Source organism: Rana temporaria, chromosome 4, assembly GCF_905171775.1.
Source record: "Rana temporaria chromosome 4, aRanTem1.1, whole genome shotgun sequence".
Taxonomy (NCBI): Eukaryota; Metazoa; Chordata; class Amphibia; order Anura; family Ranidae; genus Rana; species Rana temporaria.
Window position 1 is genome coordinate 424,362,256 of NC_053492.1, and position 21,653 is coordinate 424,383,908.

The window sequence follows — 21,653 nt, forward strand, 5'->3', positions numbered from 1 at the left end:
TACTATGACTACCGCATACTATTCCTATCCCGCTACTTTACTTATTGAATAAAATATTTCTGATCATTACTTCTCACTGCAGCTGTGACTAAGCTCTGCAGGCAAACTTCACATAAAAAAATCTTAGGTGACAGGCAGCGCACAGGACAGCCATGGGCAATCATCAGAAACAGGCAGTGCGATAGACACCTACGTATGAGGCGATTAGCTACATCAAAAATCATAGCCTGGCGCCCTCTGTGATATGAAGCTGTGGAGGCTTCTGAATTCCTGGGAAAGGTAAAAGCTGCCATCACCCCTCTGGTCAGGCACATAGAAGGACAGCCCGTGTAAAGGCATATCCTGTCAGGCACATCCGAGGACACCCACATGTGAGGACCCCACCCACATGTGAGCTGATGGTAGAAGTCACTTCCGGGGGAACAGACAGATACAGGCACTACTATGAAGATCCGACCGGTGTCACCGGGAATAGACCGGAGACTGAAACACCGACTCACCGAGGTACGGGAGGAGGAGTTTATATATACAGGCCGCTCTTATTCTCATATCTTATTGGGTGATTTATTATAACTGGGGAATAGAATGGCTCCACAGTCATATGCTCTCCGGCTCCATAGTGTCCATGATTGCCTCTCTTCAGATACTCTGTTCTATGAGCCCAGGCAGTGTACACAGACACATCGCTAGGGGAAGGTTTATAGGAATGCAATGTTTCCACTAAAAAGAAATACCAAAAAAAAGTGTTTTCTAGCTATTTTTTTTTTTTTTTTTTAGTCCTCTAAACTTAGTTTTCACTGACCTCTGTAGCTGCAGCACTATGGTGCAAATCATCTTCAAAGTTCACAGTAGAAGCACCACTGGCCATCTCACTGACCCTCTTAGCAGTAATTCGGTAGCTCCTTGGCTCCCCTTTATCCAGGCAGTGTCTCGGCAGCTCGACTCCCCTTTACCCATCAGTGTCTCGGCAGCTCCCCGACTCCCCCTTACCTGGCAATGTCTTGGCAGCTCCTCGACTCCCCTTTACCCGGCAGCTCCTCGGCTCCCCTTTACCCAGCAATGTCTCGGCAGCAAATTGGCTCCCCTTTACCTGGCAGTGTCTCGGCAGCTCTTTGGCTCCCCTTTACCCATCGGGGTCTCAGCAGTTCCTCGGCTCCCCTTTACCCACAGGGTCTCGGCAGCTCTTCAACTCCCCTTTACCCAGCAGATTCTCAGCTCCCCTTTACCCGGCCGGGTCTCGGCAGCACCTGGGCTCTCCTTTACCCAGCAGTGTCTCGGCAGCTCCTCGGCTCCCCTTTACCCGGCAGTGTCTCGGCAGCTCCTCGGCTCCCCTTTACCCGGCAGTGTCTCGGCAGCTCCTCGGCTCCCCTTTACCCGGCAGTGTCTCGGCAGCTCCTCGACTCCCCCCTTACCCGGCAATGTCTCGGCCGCTCCTCGACTCCCCCTTACCCGGCAATGTCTCGGCCGCTCCTCGACTCCCCCCTTACCCGGCAATGTCTCGGCCGCTCCTCGACTCCCCCCTTACCCGGCAATGTCTCGGCAGCTCCTCGACTCCCCCCTTACCCGGCAATGTCTCGGCAGCTCCTCGACTCCCCCCTTACCCCGCAATGTCTCGGCAGCTCCTCGGCTCCCCTTTACCCAGCAATGTCTCGGCAGCAAATCGACTCCCCTTTACCCGGCAGTGTCTTGGAAGCTCTTCGGCTCCCCTTTACCCATCAGGGTCTCAGCAGTTCCTCGGCTCCCCTTTACCCGCAGGATCTTGGCAGCTCTTCGCCTTCCCTTTACCCTGCAGCTCTGCTCCCCTTTACCCAGCAGATTCTCAGCTCCCATTTACTCGGCAGGGTCTCGGCAGCTCCTCGGCTCTCCTTTACCCGGCAGTGTCTTTGCAGCTCCTCTTTACCCGGTAGTGTCTCGGCAGCTCTTCGGCTCCCCTTTACCCGGCAGTGTCTTGGCAGTTCTCAGACTGCCCTTTACCCATCCGTGTCTCGGCAGCTTGGCTCCCCTTTACCCGGCAGCACCTCGGTTCCCCTTTACCACTCAGCAGCTCGGCTCCGCCCTTCCCGGCAGTGTCTCGGCAGCTGGGCTCCGTCCTTCCTGGCAGCTCGGCTCCCCCTTACCCAGCAGTGTCTCGCCAGCTCAGTAGCTCGTCTCCAAGCTGGCTACAATTTTTTTTAAATAAAACCTCTGTTTTAATTTCATTCTATATTTTATACCCAATGATGTCATCACTATGTCTCTGCACTTCTCTATTCATCGCTGGCCGATTGTGGTTGGGAGAAGGGGCTTTACATATTTGTAGCTTTCTGATCACAGCAGAGTGCCCTGGGTAACAACCACATGCAGTGCTGAGCCTCCATGATTGAAAGAACTAAAATCCAGTAAGTAAAGGGAATTGATCAGGGACAGTAAGGCTGGGGAGGAGAGAGCTTGATGACGCTAGTGTCTCCAGGTGGGATCTATCTGACTGCTGAACAGGAAATGAGGTGGGATCACTACTACACTACTTTCATCCTACTTTGCTCTGCTACATTGGTCCTACATGTATCCTACATCGGTCCTACATCCATCCTACTTTCATGAACAGGATACTACTTTGGTCCGACTTCAATCATATTCAATGGGCCTGAAGTAGGATCAATGTAGGACCAAAAGTAGTACAGGGAGCATTTTCAAAGTCGGACCGACTTGTGTAGGACGCTACAAGACGCTCTCATAGGGAAACATTGAACACAGAGCAAAGTAGGATGAAAGTAGTGTAGTAGTGTGAACCCAGCCTCAATGTACAGTGTAAGGTTCTCGTAGAGTAAGCAATTTAAGTGCAGGAGAGGATGTAATGTTTCCAGACCTGCTTGTATCCATTGTATTAAACACACAATCCTTTCACTGCCCTGTCTTTGTATTGCAGTATTTGAGCAGTAATCGGTGTGCAGGATTTGTGGATATTTCAGCTGTAGCTGCTGATCTGCAGAAGACATACAGGTATCATTAACTTTATATACACGCGTCTCCTTACCAAATAGAAACTGATAGACTTCTTTATTGATGGTTTATATCAACAGATCAGGACACTCTTGACAATGATTTGTTAATACGCTTTTATTCAAAACTCTTTGAATAAAACCTGCATTTTTGTTTTTGAAAAGTGTAAGGAATGGCTAAAGATAAGGGCAAAAAAATGTATTATATTGCAGCTTACCAATTCTTAATGTGATGGCTGCATTCGTTTTCTATTTTTTTTTTTTTTTTTAGGCTTTCTCCTATTTTCCTCTGGTGATCTGGCCAGTAAGTCTGTTGTTTTTCAAAAGAACGAGCTGTCCAGCAGATGTATCGGTTTACAGGGAAGAGACAAACTATTTACCCCAGACTGGGGTGCTTACAACAAGCAGCTTTTATGTAAAACCTTTTATCGTTTATGAAAATAGGGTTATCAGAATTTTGCTAGCAGAAAAAAGGTGCAGATAATGGCATGCTGCCACCCTATTGACTTCAGTGCAAAAAAAAACCCTATTGACTATTTTATTTTTTTTTATATAAAAAAATGTTCTGTTTGGGGTTTCAGCTAAGGGCACCCTGAAGTTTCAGCAATGTAATTTAAATTTCCAATGCACCCCTGCTTTTATCCCGAAAAGAAGAAGGGAAAACATGCTTTAACTGCTTATAAAGGGTGAGCTGGAGTTTGGCTTCAATCTGTTACTGTAGCGAAATCTGCTAGTCCATTTAATACTCCCATTCCCCCAGACTGATAATGCTACTGTCTAAAGGTGCTCCTTCATCCAGAGTGGGGCACCCTAGTACAGGAGGTGTATTACTGGCCAGATCACCAGATGAAAACGTACGTTACCAATGTCATCCTGGAAAATCTCATCTGTAAACTGCGAGATCTTGACACTTTTTGAAATCTTGCCGGGTCTCGGGGAAAGGCATTTTTTTTTTTTTCCTTGTGAAGTTTCAGAAAATAAAATTTCCCCCAGATGATTTGCACTGCTAGTTATTCTGGGAAGTAAAGGGAGAAAGAAATGAGAATTTTTTTTCTTAGTAAAATTTTGCCACCCCCAGTCCTTCACCCTAATGCCAGTAATCTGCTCTTCTGGAACACTGATTGCAGAGTCTTGCCAATGTGTAGTGATGGAAAAACTTGTTTATCTTTTAGTGCCGAGTATGGAAGGAGGAAGCGGAATGCCTTCAGAATCCAGGTGGAGAAAGGTGAGCCTTTTTGTGTAACAGAGTAAAACATCATTTTGCCTTTCACAGGTTTGATTTTTATATCATTACTTAGGTATTGATATCACCAGTTCTGCTTGCTTTCAGTGTTCCAAGTTATCTGCGAGGAGAACGAGGATATTGAGGACCTGGAGGATTCACATTTGGCAAAGCGGGCAAAGAGAGGGGCTGATGGGTAAGTTCCATTCCTTACAATAGAGCCACTTATTTCCCTTTTCACAGGGGAATATATATATATATAATATATATATATATATATATATATATATATATATATATATATATATATATATTCAGTACATTTAACCACTTAAGGGCCGCCTCCTGCACATATACATTGGCAGAATGGCACGGCTGGGCAAAGGCACGTACAGGTACCTCACCTTTTAAGAGCCTAGCCGTGGGTCGCACGCGACCCCATCCGAAGCGCTGTGGGACCCGCGGACCCGATCGCCGCCGGTGTCCCGCGATCGGTCACAGGAGCTGAAGAACGGGGAGAGGTGTGGGTGTAAACACACCTTCCTCGTTCTTCACAGTGGCAGTGTCATTGATCGTCTGTTCCCTGATATAGGGAAAGACGATCAATGATGTCACTCATCCAGCCCCGTCCCCCTACAGTTAGAAACACATATGAGGTCACACTTAACCCCTACAGCGCCTTCTAGTGGTTAACTCCTAAACTGCAATTGTCACTTTCACAGTAATCAGTGCATTTTTATAGGAATTTTTGCTGTGAAAATTACAATGGTCCCAAAAATGTGTCAAAATTGTCCGATGTGTCCGCCATAATGTCTCATTCACGAAAAAAATTTGCTGATCGCCGTCATTAGTAGTAAAAAAAATAATTATTAATAAAAATGCCATAAAACTATCCCCTATTTTGTAAACGCTATAAATTTAGCGCAAACCAATCGTTAAACGCTTATTGCGATTATTTTTTTTTACCAAAAATAGGTAGAAGAATACGTATCGGCCTAAACTGAGGGAAAAAACAAGTGTTTTTTTTTTTTTGTTTTTTTTTTGGGGGGGGGGGGGTATTTATTATAGCAAAAAGTAAAGAATATTGATTTTTTTTTCAAAATTGTCGCTCTATTTTTGTTTATAGCGCAAAAAATAAAAACCGCAGAGGTGATCAAATACCACCAAAAGAAAGCTCTATTTGTGGGGGAAAAAGGACACCAATTTTTTTTGGAAGCCACTTCGCACGACCGCGCAATTGTCAGTTAAAGCGATGCAGTGCCGAATCGCAAAAGGGGGCAAAGTGGTTATGGTGTTCATTTGGTGATGTGCCGTGTTGTTTTTGCACCAAACATATCTTTTGGAATTATGGAAAAAAAAGTTCATCCTTGGTTTCATCAGACCATAACATATTTCCCACCTGCTTTTGGGAGACTTTAGATGTGTTTTTGCAAAATTTAACTCAGCTTGGATGGTTTTTCTTCATAAGAAAAGGCTTCCATCTAGCCACTCTATCCCATAGCCCAGACATATGAAGAATACGGAAGATTGTTGTCACATGTACCACACAGCCAGTACTTGCAAGATATTCCTGCAGCTCCTTTAACCGCTAGCTGACCAACCACTGCAGTTATATTGTGGCAGGTTGACGCGGCTGTGCAAATTGCCATAGGTATACCTCGGCTCTTTAAGACGCTATTGCAGGCGTGCGCCTGGAGCCACTGCACGTGACAGGTGGGCGTGATGTCCATCGGGCACGCGCGATCGCTCGTGAAAGAATGTGTGTGTGTGTGTGTGTGTGTGTGTGTGTGTGTGTGTGTGCGCGCACACACACATCCCAATTTTGTCAGGGAAGAGGAGACAGATTGTGTGTTCCTACAGAAACAACGATCTGTCTCCTCCTAGTCACTCCCATCCCCCCACAGTTAGAACACACAGTGAGGGAACACATATAATATATGATCGCCCCCTAGTGTTGTCCCCTTCCCTGCCAGTAACATTTATACAGTAATCAGTGGCTATTTTTAAAAAAAATAAAAACCGCAGAGGCGATCAAAGACCACCAAAAGTAATCTCTATTTGTGGCGAAAAAATTACATAAATTTTGTTTGGGTACAACGTTGCACGACCGCGCAGTTAAGTGACGCAGTGCTCTATCGCAAAAAAATGGCCTGGTCATTGTGTAGCCAAATCTTCCGGGGCTGAAGTGGTTAAAGTGGTAAAGCTTACCTTGTACCTACAGGTAAGCCTTAAAAATATAAGGCTTACCTGTAGGTACAGTAAATATCTCCTTAACGTGCACTGACTAGGAGATCTTTACTATAGTAGCAGCCGGTGTTGTCACCGACACATGCGTATTGCGCAGTCAATGGACAGCATTTCTTTTTTTTTTTTTCTCTAATAATTTTGCCCCGTTATTGAAATCTTTTGCCTGTGCTGTCTTTGGAATTCTTCCCAAAGTCACGCTGTTCTCAGTGTTCATCTATTTTATTTTTTCTGTATTGTACAGTTTGATTCCTCTGAGTAATTTTAGGTTTTTCTTTTATACAGAGATATGGAAAGATTGTCCGATGACTCGTCGGATACTGATGACTATACAGATCAGCCAGTAAGTAGTAAGTAGTAAGTAGTAAGTTAGTAAGTTAGTAAGTAGTAAGTAGTAAGTAGTAAGTAGTAAGTAGTAGTAGTAGTAGTAGTTTTTTCCTATGATGTAGTGATCCAAGTAGACGATTGACAGGCCTGAAGTCACATTGGGAGGGGAGATGTTCATTAATGCAGATGTGAACCCTAACTGATATTTAGATTGCTAAAGCTAACAATTGCTAAAACTTTAACCTGGTGTAAGCTTCCACTCTTGGCACTTCCATATGTGAAGAGAGGGGTGAGGGTGTGCAGAAAAGGTGAGTATCGGAGCCATTCATTGTTGACAAAAACAAAATGATTATTTTTGGGTGGACTGGCTTTTAACTGTCAACTCTGTGACCTGACTGGAAAACTTGCACTGTAAGCCTTGAAGACTGGAGTTCATAAAAAATAAGTGTTTCTAATTTGTCAAATGGTAGATGATTACCTTTTATTATAAACTATTTTACTGCCTATTCTGCCTAAATGACATGGAATTTGATTAGTAGTAATGTCCAATAAACCGTGTCCTGCGGGATATATCAACTGCTGTACTTCCACTTATCACCAGACGAGGTCCTTGTTGCACAAAGTTACACTGTCCGATATGCATACCTTAGGAAGTATAGACCTTGCTTTAATGTGGTGTCGAAGTAATCATCCATTGTTCTACAGCCAATAGTTGGAAGCACCCCAGTATTTATGCAGGTTTATACATCTCCTTTGTAGCTTAATAAAGAGAATCTATGTGGACCTGAAACATTGATTTCTGGTGGTGGAATAATAGTGAATCATACATTTGCACATGGGGGATTTAACAAGCTTAACTTCTAGTGAGACTTTTTTTTTAATTAATATTTTAGAACAGTGATAAATACGTTTTTGATATCTGTTGGTGTAACTTTTTTTGTCTTTTTTTTATTTTTTTGGTTTGTTTGTTTACCTAGTCCTCAAATCACATGAACTCCTCGCTGCTGTCTTTGTATCGGAAAGGAAACCCTGACTCGGATACGCCCTCCAAAAATGAGACCCCAGATGCCAGCACCCCAGCCCTTTCCAGATCTGCTGCACAACCCCACACAGCCGGCCACCCAAGAACCCCAGAAGTTGGATGGTTCATTGACAAAAAGCCTATCAAGACCATAGAGAAGAACCTCTTCATAGATCTGTGTGATGATGGGGAGAAAGAGAATGAGGTGGGCATCCTGTCTTTATTGCTACTGCTGTGCTTTAGCACTATGCGCGTGCGTGAATATAATATGTAAACCTGAACAGATCAAACTGAGCTTATAATGGGGGGAAAAACACATGTTCAGGGGATACTTTCTGTCAAATTAATCGGTAGATCCAGAGAGATGAGCAACGGAAATTATATGCAATTCCGGACTTTTCCTATAAAGGTCGAGCATGGATCCACCCATTCCTGCTTCCTAATTATTCATCGAGTGATAGGCAGCTTTCACTGACTGCTAGAACTATTTTCCAGGTTGGCTAAGCTCAACCTTTACAAGTTAAGCGTATTTAGTTATCATCCTGGTATACCCTGTTAATTCTACATCAGGAATGGTACCCCAATGCACAAGTACAGTTGAAGCCAAAGAAGCCCCACATATGCCATGCTCTATTGTGTGTTACAAGTAAGAGAGAGGAGCTGTCAGAAATTTGAGCTTGATGTCGGGTGGGCGGGACTCAGCAGCCATCAAACACCAGCTAATGGGATGGTATCTGGGTGGGCCGCTACGTGTATGTGGCCCCCCCTCCTTTCTTAAGCAGCCCAATCATTGGCTGGTGTAATATCTGCTGGGTCCCGCCCACCACGGGCGTGTCCCGCCCACCCCCACATCAAGCTCAATTCTCTCTCTCTCTCTCTCTCTCTCTCTCTCTCTCTCTCTCTCTCTCTCTCTCTCTCTCTCTCTCTCTCTCTCTCTCTCTCTCTCTCTCTCTCTCTCTCTCTCTCTCTCTCTCTCTCTCTCTCTCTCTCTCTCTCTCTCTCTCTCTCTCTCTCTCTCTCTCTCTCTCTCTCTCTCTCTCTCTCTCTCTCTCTCTCTCTCTCTCTCTCTCTTCCAAACCAGTGCCAACTGTACTGAGGACATCTAGTGTGTGCTAGCATGACACTAGCAGATTTCTAAATATCGTCATCGGCCAGAGAAATCCTCTTGACATAGTCTAAAAAGATCAAAGCTTTAGCTGTTTACCTGCAGTTTTATTTTCTTTCCCACTTCCTGGTATAGTAAGGCACTGGTGACTCTGCTCCTGCCTCAGAAAGGTCACATCACCGGCTTCTTCCCAGGCCAGGCCCCCTTCCCTTCCTAAATCATCATCACGCGCGCTGCTGGGGGCCCGGTCAGGTCCCAAAAAAGATGGTTGCCACCACAGGTCAGTCCTAAGGGTGAGCAGCCAGTGACTGAACTGGCCCAGACCCCAGTGAATTCCAGCCGGCGGGCCCTCGGACCACGGCCGAAATACCTGTCGGTCCGCCCCTGAGTGTCATGGTGTTTTTAGCTATGTAAATGTTTATACCAATGCCTGTATAATTAATTACATCAGTGAACACTATAAGTTCCCTTTCTTGTTGTCACAGAAACAAGTGTCCCCATTGGGAGCATTTTCCCCAGTAATTGGGTCTAAACCCACCCAACTGGGACACCGCAAAACCCAAAAAAACTCAACTATGAAAACATGGGCATATCTTTCCCTCTTCATTTTTATTTACTTTTTATTTTTAAACATGTTATTTTCTTTTATATTTATAGCTCCAGTTTCCACAATTTTTTTTTCTACCTATTTTCATAAGTTTAATATGCCTTTTGATAGTGGAAACATCACAAAAATAAAAAATAAATCATCTTAGAAATGTTCTGTGTTTTATAGAAGTCTGTGGATGTTTCCCTCCTGGAGAGTGAAAAGAAGAAGCGCAAAGGAAAGAAATCCCAAAAGGTGAAGACCGAGTCTCAAGATGTGGAGGAGGAGATAAAGTCTGCAATTATGAAGAATAAAGGTTGGATTTCTTCTATTGTGAAAATATATTTAATGTGCGAAAATTATTTTATGGCAACCCCAAGAAACAATTTTCTTATCTACTTATCTGTAAATGACCACTTGGCTTGTTATACTTTCTCTATGGCTGCCTACACTGATCAGGTAATGGCTAACCTTCAATTTTTCCTTTTTAACCCCAGGTAAAGGAAAAGTTTTTGAGTTTCAGAGATCGTCTCTTCGATTTGACGATGTTGGAGGAAACGACGAAACCTTGGCAGTATGTTTCTTATAACAACCAATACATTTTTCAGTTTTACAGCATGTTGAGCATTACACAGTGATTGGTCACTTAGCTTTGCATGATTGATGTTTGCCCTGTTAATTATGCCTCCATATCTCCCATCTGTGGAATCCCTTAACCAGTTATGGACCGCCCTATAGCAGATTTACTGCTATAGGGCGGCCCTCCTGTGCATTTTCGCGTATATATGTACGTGATTCTGCGCTTTTGCCTAGAGGGCACGCCTGCCGCCAGCAGGCTGCTATTGCTGTGGTTACTCACAGCAGAAGCCGATCTGGGAGCACCAGGAATTGGATATCCGCTGGCACCTGCCGATCGTCGGGCAGAGACACATGACAGATATGCAAACAAAGCAGCCCTCCGTTCTGACAGGGGGGAAGGGATGGATGCAAAGCAGGGCGTAAAATCCATCACTTCCCTGAGTAAAAGCAGCGCACATAGTACACTGGCTAGGCACGCAGGTTACACTTTCATCACCCTGGATATTTAACCCCTTCCCAGCGAGTGTCATTAGTACAGTGAAAGTGTATATTTTTAGCACTGATCACTGTATTGGTGTCGTTGGTTCCCACGAAGTGTCAGTGTCCGACTGTCTGCCGCAATATTGCAGTACCGCTAAAAGTCACTAAGCACCACCATTACTAGTATAAAAATTAAATGAAAATTACAGTATACTGTATATACTATAGTTTGTAGACACTATAACTTTTGCGCCAATCAATATACGCTTATATGATTTTTGTTATCAAAAATATGTAGCAAACTACATATTGGCCTAAATTTATGAAGACTTTTTTTTTTTGTATTGGATATGTTTTATAGCAAAGTAAAACAAAAACATTATATATAATATATACAGTGGGGATCGAAAGTTTGGGCACCCCAGGTAAAAATTTGTATTTAATGTGCATAACGAAGCCAAGAAAAGATGGAAAAATCTAGAAAAGGCATCAAATTACAGATTAGACATTCTTATAATATGTCAAAAAAAGTTAGATTTTATTTCCATTATTTACACTTTCAAAATTACACAAAACAAAAAAATGGCATCTGCAAAGGTTTGGGCACCCTGCAGAATTTATAGCATGCTCTGCTCCCTTTGCAAAGCTGAGACCTGCCAGTGTCATGGATTGTTCTCAATCATCGTCTGGGAAGACCAGGTGATGTCAATCTCAAAGGTTTTAAATGCCCAGACTCATCTGACCTTGCCCCAACAATCAGCACCATGGGTTCTTCTAAGCAGTTGTCTAGAAAACCGAAACTGAAAATAGTTGACGCTTACAAAGCTGGAGAAGGCTATAAGAAGATAGCAAAGCGTTTTCAGATGTCAATATCCTCTGTTCGGAATGTAATTAAGAAATGGCAGTCATCAGGAACAGTGGAAGTTAAAGCAAGATCTGGAAGACCAAGAAAAATATCAGACAGAACAGCTCGCAGGATTGTGAAAAAGGCAACTCAAAACCCACGTTTGACTGCACGATCCCTCCAGAAAGATCTGGCAGACACTGGAGTTGTGGTACACTATTCCACTATAAAGAGATACTTGTCCAAATATGGTCTTCATGGAAGAGTCATCTGAAGAAAACCTCTTCTACGTCCTCACCACAAAAATCAGCGTTTGAACTTTGCAGATGAACATATAGACAAGCCTGATGCATTTTGGAAACAAGTTCTGTGGACCGATGAGGTTAAAATAAAACTTTTTGGCCAGAATGAGCAAAGGTACGTTTGGAGAAGAAAGGGCACAAAATGTAATGAAAAGAACCTCTGTCCAACTGGTAAGCATGGGGGTGGATCAATAATGCTTTGGGGTTGTATTGCAGCCAGTGGCACAGGGAACATTTCACGAGTAGAAGGAAAAATGGATTCAATAAAATTTCAGCAAATTTTGGATCCATCTGTGAAAAAGCTAAAGTTAAAGAGAGGATGGCTTCTACAAATGGATAATGATCCTAAACACACCTCAAAATCCACGGGGGATTACATCAAGAGGCGTAAACTGAAGGTTTTGCCATGGCCTTGACAATCTCCTGACCTCAACATAATTGAAAATCTATGAATAGACCTTAAAAGAGCAGTGCGTGACAGACAGCCCAGAAATCTCAAAGAACTGGAAGACTTTTGTAAGGAAGAATGGGCAAAGATACCTCAAACAAGAATTGAAAGACTCTTGGCTGGCTGCAAAAAACGTTTACAAGCTGTGATACTTGCCAAAGGGGGCAGTACAAGATATTAACTCTGCAGGGTGCCCAAACTTTTGCAGACGTCATTTTTTTGTTTTTTGTAATTTTGAAAGTGTAAATGATGGAAATAAAATCTAACTTATTTTGACATATTATAAGAATGTCTAATTTGTAATTTGATGCCTTTTGGAGATTTTTCCATCTTTCCTTGGCTTCGTTATGCACATTAATACAAATTTTTACCTGGGGTGCCCAAACTTTCGATCCCCACTGTATATATACACACACCCATTACCTCTGATCATTATTATGCAGGTATCTATTGTTGTGCGCCAGTGTGTTTTTCCTTTTATGAATAACCCTCTCACCAGTCCCCAAGATGCTGCAGTGACCTTCTGCTGTAAAAGGCGGGGGGGGGGGGGGCCTAGGCCTTTCCCCTAAAGCAGGGATCCTCAAACTATGGCCGTCCAGCTGTTGCGGAACTACACATCCCATGAGGCATTGTAAACCTCTGACATTCACAGACATGACTAGGCATGATGGAAATTGTATTTCCTGAACAACTGGAGGGCCGTAGTTTGAAGATCCCTGCCCTAAAGATCTGGGCAAGGACTTATTTCATATGTACCAATTGCAGTCAGCCAGTGGTGGACTGCAGACAGAAATGCTTTTCTACAGGTTTTTAGAAAATTGCATTTTTTTTCATACCACATACATGTATCAAATGAACAGGGCATATAGTTTTTTTAAAATGCCCTGGTCACCATATAAATGTGCAGTAGTAGGTATAAAAATGCAGCTCAACTGACAAGGTTTAAAAAAGCCCTGGGAGACCTCAGAGCTGAGTAGCAGGAGAGATTAGATTACACAGAGAAAGGGAAACTCCCTCCCTAGTCTGTTTGTTGGTTATACAGAGGGTACCAGCAAGCATGCCGGTGTTTCGTCAGATATGGCGACCCGTCAGAATTGGTAACGGAAGTTCCAATTCTGACGGGTCGCCAGCGCCACCATCTTGCTACTCCCCTCACTCCTCCATAGTAAGGATACTCTGAGAAGTGGAAAGCGGACATCTTGTTACACCCACCGAAGTTTGCATTTTACACTTATATTTAACAGTAAAGTGAGTTTATATACTGAAATCCAGTACTTGGAACTCCGTCTGACTGTTTTGATGTTGAATTTTAAAAGCAGCGCCAAGCCTGCTCATCTTACAGGCTTGCTAATCTGACAGAAGTTCGCTGCTTTTAAAATTCACTATATAAACTCACTTTACTGTTAAAATAAGTGTAAAATGGAAAACTCCAGTGAGTGTAACAAGATGTCCGCTTTCCCCCTTCTCGGTGTGTCATTTCTATGGAGGAGTGTGGGGTGTAGCAAGATGGTGGCGACGGAACGTCACTTCCATTACCAATGCTGACGGGTTGCCAAATCTGACGGAACACAGGCACTACTGAGGTTTATTATTTTAAAAGACTGTCATCCTCTGCAAACTGTATCCATTGATGGGTTGTTGCTGAACTGTTTGCTCTGCAGAAAGCTGACTGAAAACCAATAGTGTGTTAATTTATGAATTCTTACCTGAATTGCTGTTGTCACTTTTGCAGGAGGTCTGCAAGCTTCTGATTCACATGCGTCATCCTGAGGTGTACCAGCATCTGGGCGTTGTCCCACCTCGTGGCTTCTTGTTACATGGACCTCCTGGGTGTGGAAAGACTTTACTGGCTCAGGCCATTGCTGGAGTAAGTCTTTCTTGTCTGCTTTTATTTTTTATTTATTATTATTATTATTCAGGATTTATATAGCACCAACATTTATTTTGTTCTTATAACTGCTTTCAAGGAATGCAACTAAATTCCAGATCTTTAAAGCGGAGTTCCAGGCAAAAAGAGAACTCTTTTTTTTTTTTTTTTGGTACCCTTTTTGTATATTTTCTTTGTGACTTCAGTCCTATGTCACCGCGGGAAGGTAAATCACTTACGTGGTTGCATCTTTCACTCATTTCCACCCTGCTGCTTTCTGGGACCTGTGTGTGTCCCAGAACACAACAGGACCATTCAGAAAGCGCCACAGGAAACCAGCCTGTGCATCACATTTGTTATAGGACTTGGAACACATGGGCGTTTTAGATATACTTTTAACTACTTCCTGCCTCGCGCTATAGCCAGAAGAGGACTACAGCATTGGCTTACTTTGCTGAAACGGTGTCCATCGCCGTGCACCCCCTGCGGCACACAGGCGCTGTGCTTTGTGATCGCCGAGACCTTTGGACTCAGCTGATCACAGATCGGGATAAAGGTTCAATCACAGCCGCCCTTTTACCACAAGATCAGCTGTGTCCAATGACCGTTGCTCACAGGGTGTTAACCTAAGCTGGGTATTGGATTTTTTTCTTCACGCTGACAGTGGAGAGAAGAAAGCCGATAACCTGCTTGTGTTAAAGGGACATCTGTACCATTTATCAGTGCAGTCCTGAGAGAGAAAAAACGCTCGGGTGTGGAAATCTTCAGAATAAATGCTTCCCCCAGGACCACTGGTGCAGGGAATGCATATGAGATTTCAAAACAAAAAGGATTCTTCTGGACAGCCGCACTTTAAACAAAAGTTGCCCTTATTGTAAAAATCCAAGATAGAAAAACAGCACTACATGTCACAGCATACCGGCAAAGCTGACGCGTTTCACACTGTATTTAGTGTTTAATCATAGCTAGTGAACACACAAAAACATTTCCAATATATACCACCCATAATGAGTCAGGTGACCAAGACCAGAGGGTGTGAATAATTAACTTACAATTAACTAACAAACCAAATGGAGACGATGCAGGTGTGTGTGTGTGTGTGTGTACGGATCTTGATACCTAGATAAAATCCAGGCTAAGAATCTAAAAAGTGCATCATTGTGAAGTATCCAGTGGAGTTAATTAATAAGTGATAAATATGTGTAGGGTATAAAAAATTAAAAAAATGGGATAAGAAAAATGTAAAAAGAGAAATGTGGCTGTGCATAGTTAATAAATAGTGAAGAAATGTTTATATGAATAGTCCTAACGACATAATGCACTAAGTCTGTGCACATGTCCATAGTCTTCATCCAAAAAATCCCAGTGTCTAGAGAACTAGAACCGCCGTGCATAATATGATAAAGTAAAAAGAAATTCAAGTGTACATATATTATATACTATTATTTATTTACTAAAGTGTCAAAAATAAAATTTAAATTAGAATGTGTATGAGAATAAGATCGTAAAGACATAATATAATCCTGGTATGATCCAAACATAAGGGTATTGGTCACCAGAGTCATTTACATGTCCCCATTGGAAAAATCACAAGAATATATAAATGTAGCAAAATGCTAACGTGTATAACATCTGCAATATTGACTCGGGTGACCAAGACCTTTATGTTTGGATCATACCAGTGGTATATATTGGAAATGTTTTTGTGTGTTCACTAGCTATGATTAAACACTAAATACAGTGTGAAACGCGTCAGCTCTGCTGGTATGCTGTGACATGTAGTGCTGTTTTTCTAGCTTGGATTTTTACTTTAAAGGCAACTTTTGTTCAGAGTGTGGCTGTCCAGATGAATCCTTTCTTTTGTTTTGCTATAAGTGCAGTCCCACCAGTGCTGCCAATTGGTGCCTCCTCATCAGTGTCACCTATTAGTGCAGCCTCATCAGCACACATCAGTGAAGGAGAAAAATTACCTGTTTGCTAAATTTTATAACAAACTATGAAAAATTATACATTTTTCGGTCTTTTTTCGTTTGTTTAGCAAAGAATAAAAAACCCAGTGGTGATTAAATACCACCAAAAGAAAGCTCTATTTGTGTGACAGAACTAAAAGCTGAAAATTTACCTGCGCATGAAGGGGGTAAAAGTGCCTAGTAGGCAAGTGGTTAAGCCAGTAAAGGGATGGGTATCTGTCAATGCTATATAATATTACTCTCATGCAGCCTCAAATTGCAAGACCTTGTCTTTTGGCATTCATGGTGTCCGTTCAACTAGGACATTGTAGCTCCTTTAGGAAAAAATACCATTCTTTGTGTCTGTTCAAGAGGAAAGTTGTTATTGGGCAGCAAAAGTAATGCCCATTCTTGACTTGGTTGACATCCTGGCATTAAGACTGAAGTCTACAACCATAAGCCTCCATTCACACCAGTAAGACTTTTCATACGATTTTGACAGTTCAAAATCGCATGACAAGTCGCACCATATCCGACTTGCACCGATATGAAAAAGGTCCCTGCACTATTTTTTTTTTCTTATTTGCCCAATTTTGTTTTGCTAAAATATGCAATTGATATTGTTTTGTTTCAGTTCAAGAAGTGCTAAAAAATACTTAGGAGATGACAATTTCCTGTCCTCTCTGCCTCAGCTATGGTCTTATTAGTTAAAATGTTCCCAGCTATCCCATGGTACAGAAAAGAGGAGGGTGTTCTGTAGTTATGTCTTTAAACATCGCTGCCACTCTAAAGATACAATGCAGCGAGTGGTGATCATTATCACCCTAGGACCACTAAGTATGTTACTGGCAGGATCACTGGGTGAAAATAAAGGGAAAAGCTGGAGAAAAAAACAAATGTAGCCATCACATCAAAGGACTGATTAGTTGCTATATTTATTTATTAAAAATCATATGTATAAAATTGATAGTTCTATATTCTATCTTTTTTTGTACTTCAGTAATCTTTTGGTTTTTGCAGCAATTGGAGTTACCAATGCTCAAGGTTGCAGCTACAGAAATGGTGTCTGGAGTCTCGGGAGAATCTGAACAAAAGCTGAGGGAACTCTTCGACCAGGCTTTGGTAAGGTCTATGATACATCGTTTAGTTTCCATGCTTTAATACTCAGCGGTTTTATTCAATGACTATTTTCTTTGGAGATATATTGTCTGTATTTTACAGTTGTGGTGAGCCTTCTATGCCACATTATTTATTTTTTCGGGCTCCATTTAATACTTTGAACAAACTGTGGTAAGAACCAAAAGACTGAGATGAGGTCTGTTTTTCCTTTTGTTATATGTTGAGAAAAATCACAATCTTACCAACTTGTGGTGTACCTGGCTAAGGGATGACCTGTTGTGTCATCCAATGATCAGGTTGTGGTTGAGGTCTATGTGGTATACACTGCGCTGCCGATAAAGAATGCAGCTGCTAACACGGCAATTTTATGAATAAAAAAGCAAAAATGTAAGGAAAGTGTAGCGCTTAACCACTTAAGCCCCGGACCATTTTGCAGCTAAATGCCCAGGCCAGGTTTTGCGATTCGGCACTGCGTCGCTTTAACAGACGCGCGACGTGGCTACCAAACAAAATTGGCGTCCTTTTTTCCCCCACAAATAGAGCTTTTGGTGGTATTTGATCACCTCTGCGGTTTTTATTTTTTGCGCTATAAACAAAAATTAGAGCGACAATTTTGAAAAAAATGCAATATTTTTTACTTTTTGCTATAATAAATATCCCCCCAAAAAAAACGCAATAATCGTTTATCGGTTGGTTTGCGCAAAATTTATAGCGTTTACAAAATAGGGGATAGTTTTATTGCATTTTTATTAATTTTTTTTTTTTTTACTACTAATGGCGGCGATCGGCGTTTTTTTTTTCGTGACTGCGACATTATTAAATTCGGACAATTTTGACACATTTTTGGGACCATTGTCATTTTCACAGCAAAAAATGCATTTAAATTGCATTCTTTATTGTGAAAATGACAGTTGCCGTTTGGGGAGTTAACCACAGGGGGCGCTGTAGGAGTTAGGGTTCACCTAGTGTGTGTTTACAACTGTAGGGGGGTGTGGCTATAGGTCTGACGTCATCGATCGAGTCTCCCTATAAAAGGGATCACTCGATCGATGCAGCTGCCACGGGGAAGCCGTGTTTACATACGGCTCTCCCCGTTCTTCAGTTCCGGGGAGCGATCGCGAGGGGACGGCTAGAAACGAATGGCCGCACCCTCGTCCCTGATCACTCCCTGCGGGTTACCGACCGCCGCATGTACCTGGGGGGGGGGCCGCGGAAAGGCGGGGATGTACATGTACGCCCATATGCCTGTACGTGCCATTCTGTGGACGTATATGTACATGCGGGGCGGTCGGCAACCAGTTAAACAATATATATCGTGACAATAAACATTGAATATATGTTATAGTAATAGAATACTACATATACTTGTAAAAAATTATGTGCAACAAAAATAATAAATATGAATAAAGTCCATATAAATTGAGAATCCACCGAGTGAAGAAGAATAATCAAAAAATTGAATGCTGACTTCTTCCGTGTATGGTGATAACCCACCACCAATAGAAATGAAGGCTTACCGGAACAAATGGACTTAGGGGGACGTATGCCACTGAAAGTCTTAACAAGCTTATGAGATAAGGTTCCCAACCGTAGAAGAAGGAATCATGCTGATATACATATTCTGATCTCTGATGGATGGCACTTCAAAAAGCGGGAAAGCTTACGATGGAAGGGAGAGTCCCGAAACGTATCTCTCAAATGGTATCGATGGTATAAAGAGATAGGAGAGAAGAGTGGCCACATAGCGTAATCTTGTTTGATTCAATAAAAAAATGTATTAAACAGCTGTTACTTACATGTATGCTGAAATAACACGCGTGTATACACAAGTGAGGCGGCAGTGGAGTCGACCCGACGCGTTTCGTGTACCAGCTTACATGTAAGTGTAACAGCTGTTTAATACATATTTTTTTTTATTAAATCAAACAAGATTACGCTATGTGGCCACTCTACTCTCCTATCTCTTGATACCATCTGAGAGATAAGTTCCAGGACTCTCCCTTCCATTGTAAGCTTTCCTGCTTTTTGAAGTTTCATCCATCAGAGATCAGGATGTGTATATCAGCATGAATCCTTCTTCTACGGTTGGGAACCTTATCTCAGAAGTGTGGTTGAGGTCTAGACTATAGTACATACCAGCAAGGCAATAGTAGTTCTGGTTTGCTGTGTCCTAATACCATGACAAATATGTGTAAAACGTTCTACTTGCACCAGGAGCTGAAGGAAATACTTGAGGTATGGAGGCGCATATGCCTCATAGGCAGGGCTCGACAAATCCCGGTCGCCATGGTGACTAGAAATGGCCTCCTGGCGACTTGGCTTGGAAGGTGGGCAAACATTTTTTTTTTTTTTTTTTTTTTTTGTGAAGTCCCCAGCTCTTCCTTGTGTGAGCTGGCGCCATCTGGTGGTGGCCGTTGGTATTACAAGTTAAGTATTACAAGTTAAACAGAAATTCTAATGTCATTTTTCACTATTTTCACTGCCATCTTCTTCCCTCTAATTAGAACCCCCAAACATTATATATATTTTTTATCCGAACACCCTAGAGCAGGGGTGTCAAACTGGCGGCCCTCCAGCTGTTCCGAAACTACAAGTCCCATCATGCCTCTGCCTGTGAGAGTCATGCTTGTAACTGTTAGCCTTGCAATGCCTCATGGGACTTGTAGTTTTGCAACAGCTGGAGGGACACCAGTTTGACACCCCTGCCCTAGAGAATTAAAATGGCGATTGTTGCAATACTTTCTGTCACGCTGTATTTGCGTAGCAGTCTTACAAGCGCACTTTTTTGGGAAAAAATTTACTTTTTTTTTTAATTAAAAAATAAGACAACAGTAAAGATATCCCCATTTTTTTTTTAATATTATGAAAGATAATGTTACGCCGAGTAAATTCATACCCAACATGTCATACTTCAAAATTGCGTCCACTCGTGGAATGCCGACAAACTTTTACCCTTTAAAATCTTCATAGGCGACGTTTAAAAAAAATCTACAGGTTGCATGTTTTGAGTTACAGAGGAGGTCTAGGGCTAGAATTATTGCTCTTGCTCTACAAATCGCGGTGATACCTCACATGTGTGGTTTGAACACCGTTTACATATGCGGGCGCTGCTCACGTGTTCGCTTCTGCGCGCAAGCTCGTCTGGACGGGGTGCGTTTTCTGGCTCCTAACTTTTTTAGCTGGCTCCTAGATTCCAAACAAATTTGTCAAACCCTGCTCATAGGACAGTGCTAGGCCGAGAACTGTCACAGGGAAGTTCATAGCTCTGTGCTTTGTAACTTACACAAGACTTTGGCCACTTAGTTCTGCTGCTGGGAGAAAAGGCAGACTAGTAGAAAGGTATGTATGTCAATATGGAGGTCTGCATTGAAGTAAACCTGAGTGGGCAAAGCACAAAGCCTGGTATAGGGACCACGCTTGTATGACTTCTTGCAAATAACCTTTTGTGCCAGCTCAATGCATGACACGAGACCACCATCAAGAATAATAAAATACACTTAGCAGATGTTCATATCCCAGAGTTACCAAGAGGTTAGAAGCGCTTCTTCAGCCAATAGATATTGAGGAAAAAACTTTCCTGAGGAGAAATGATCCTGGCAGTGTCCTCTCTGATCTGGTGCCTTCTAAAGCCAAACTCCTCGTACAAGTATCCACTTGAGAAAACAAAAAGTTCAGCTTTTGCTTTTTATTCAACACTAAAACAAGATATAAAGCAGATGACATCAGAGTGTCAGTGTGACTTCTGACATCACAAGCCTAGAATCTCCACATCAAGTGCTTCCTGGCTTCTGACACTCTAGTGTGAGCGGTTTTATGCCTTGTTTTTATTTTCGTAAAAAGCAATCATCTCACTTTTTTATTTTTTACGTTTTCTCACTTTGATCTGTTGGCTTCTCAAGCCCAACTTCTCACACAAAGATCCAAGAGGACACTACTGGAACCATTTCTTAATGAGGGTGTTTTTTATTCCTCAGCAGTTGTTGGCTACAGAAGTGCTTCTGACTGCTTGGTAACTCTGATGCCTGTATATCCAGTGAGTGTATTGTATTCTCTGGTGCTGATCTCACTCCTTGTGTTGAACTACAACACTGGGGATAGATCTTTGGGTTGTTGGGACTGTAGCATGGAATGGAGTAGCGGAAATGACTGTAAATTAAGTTTTATATGGACAAATTTAGTCTGGAATAGTCAAGTTATAGAAGGAAGAATTTTACAACATTTAAGACTGAAGCGTTTTTCAGGCGCTTTAGCACTAAAAATAGCACCTGTAATGCGCCTGAAAAAATCCTCAGCTGCAATCCCAGCATGAAAGCCTGAGTGCTTTCACACTGGGGCACTGCGCTGGTTGGGTGTGTGTCAAAAAAAAAAGTCCTGCAAGCAGCTTCTTTGCAGCATTAAAATCAATGGGCAGCGATGGCGAAACACCGGCAAAGTGCCACTGCATCGGCACTTTGCGGGCGCATTTAACTCTTTTTTTCGGCCTCTAATGGGTCTTAAAAGCGCCCTGCTAGCGGGCAAAAAGCGCTGCAAAACGACTGTAAAGTGCCGCTAAAAATAACAGTGTTTTACCACTGACGACTGG

General features: G+C 42.5%; 1 protein-coding gene across 1 annotated transcript in view; it reads left to right on the forward strand.

The window, feature by feature from the left end:
* Positions 1-254: 254 nt before the first annotated feature.
* NVL (nuclear VCP like) overlaps positions 255-21,653 on the forward strand; it is a 67,809-nt gene continuing 46,410 nt past the window's right edge. Inside the window, exons 1-10 of the mRNA XM_040351385.1 lie at positions 255-504; positions 2,906-2,979; positions 4,151-4,203; positions 4,309-4,396; positions 6,730-6,787; positions 7,749-7,997; positions 9,673-9,799; positions 9,981-10,057; positions 13,869-14,003; positions 16,973-17,074. Of these exons, the coding sequence (XP_040207319.1) occupies positions 445-504; positions 2,906-2,979; positions 4,151-4,203; positions 4,309-4,396; positions 6,730-6,787; positions 7,749-7,997; positions 9,673-9,799; positions 9,981-10,057; positions 13,869-14,003; positions 16,973-17,074 (1,023 nt within the window). The 5' untranslated portion in view covers positions 255-444. The remainder of the gene's footprint in view (positions 505-2,905; positions 2,980-4,150; positions 4,204-4,308; positions 4,397-6,729; positions 6,788-7,748; positions 7,998-9,672; positions 9,800-9,980; positions 10,058-13,868; positions 14,004-16,972; positions 17,075-21,653) is intronic.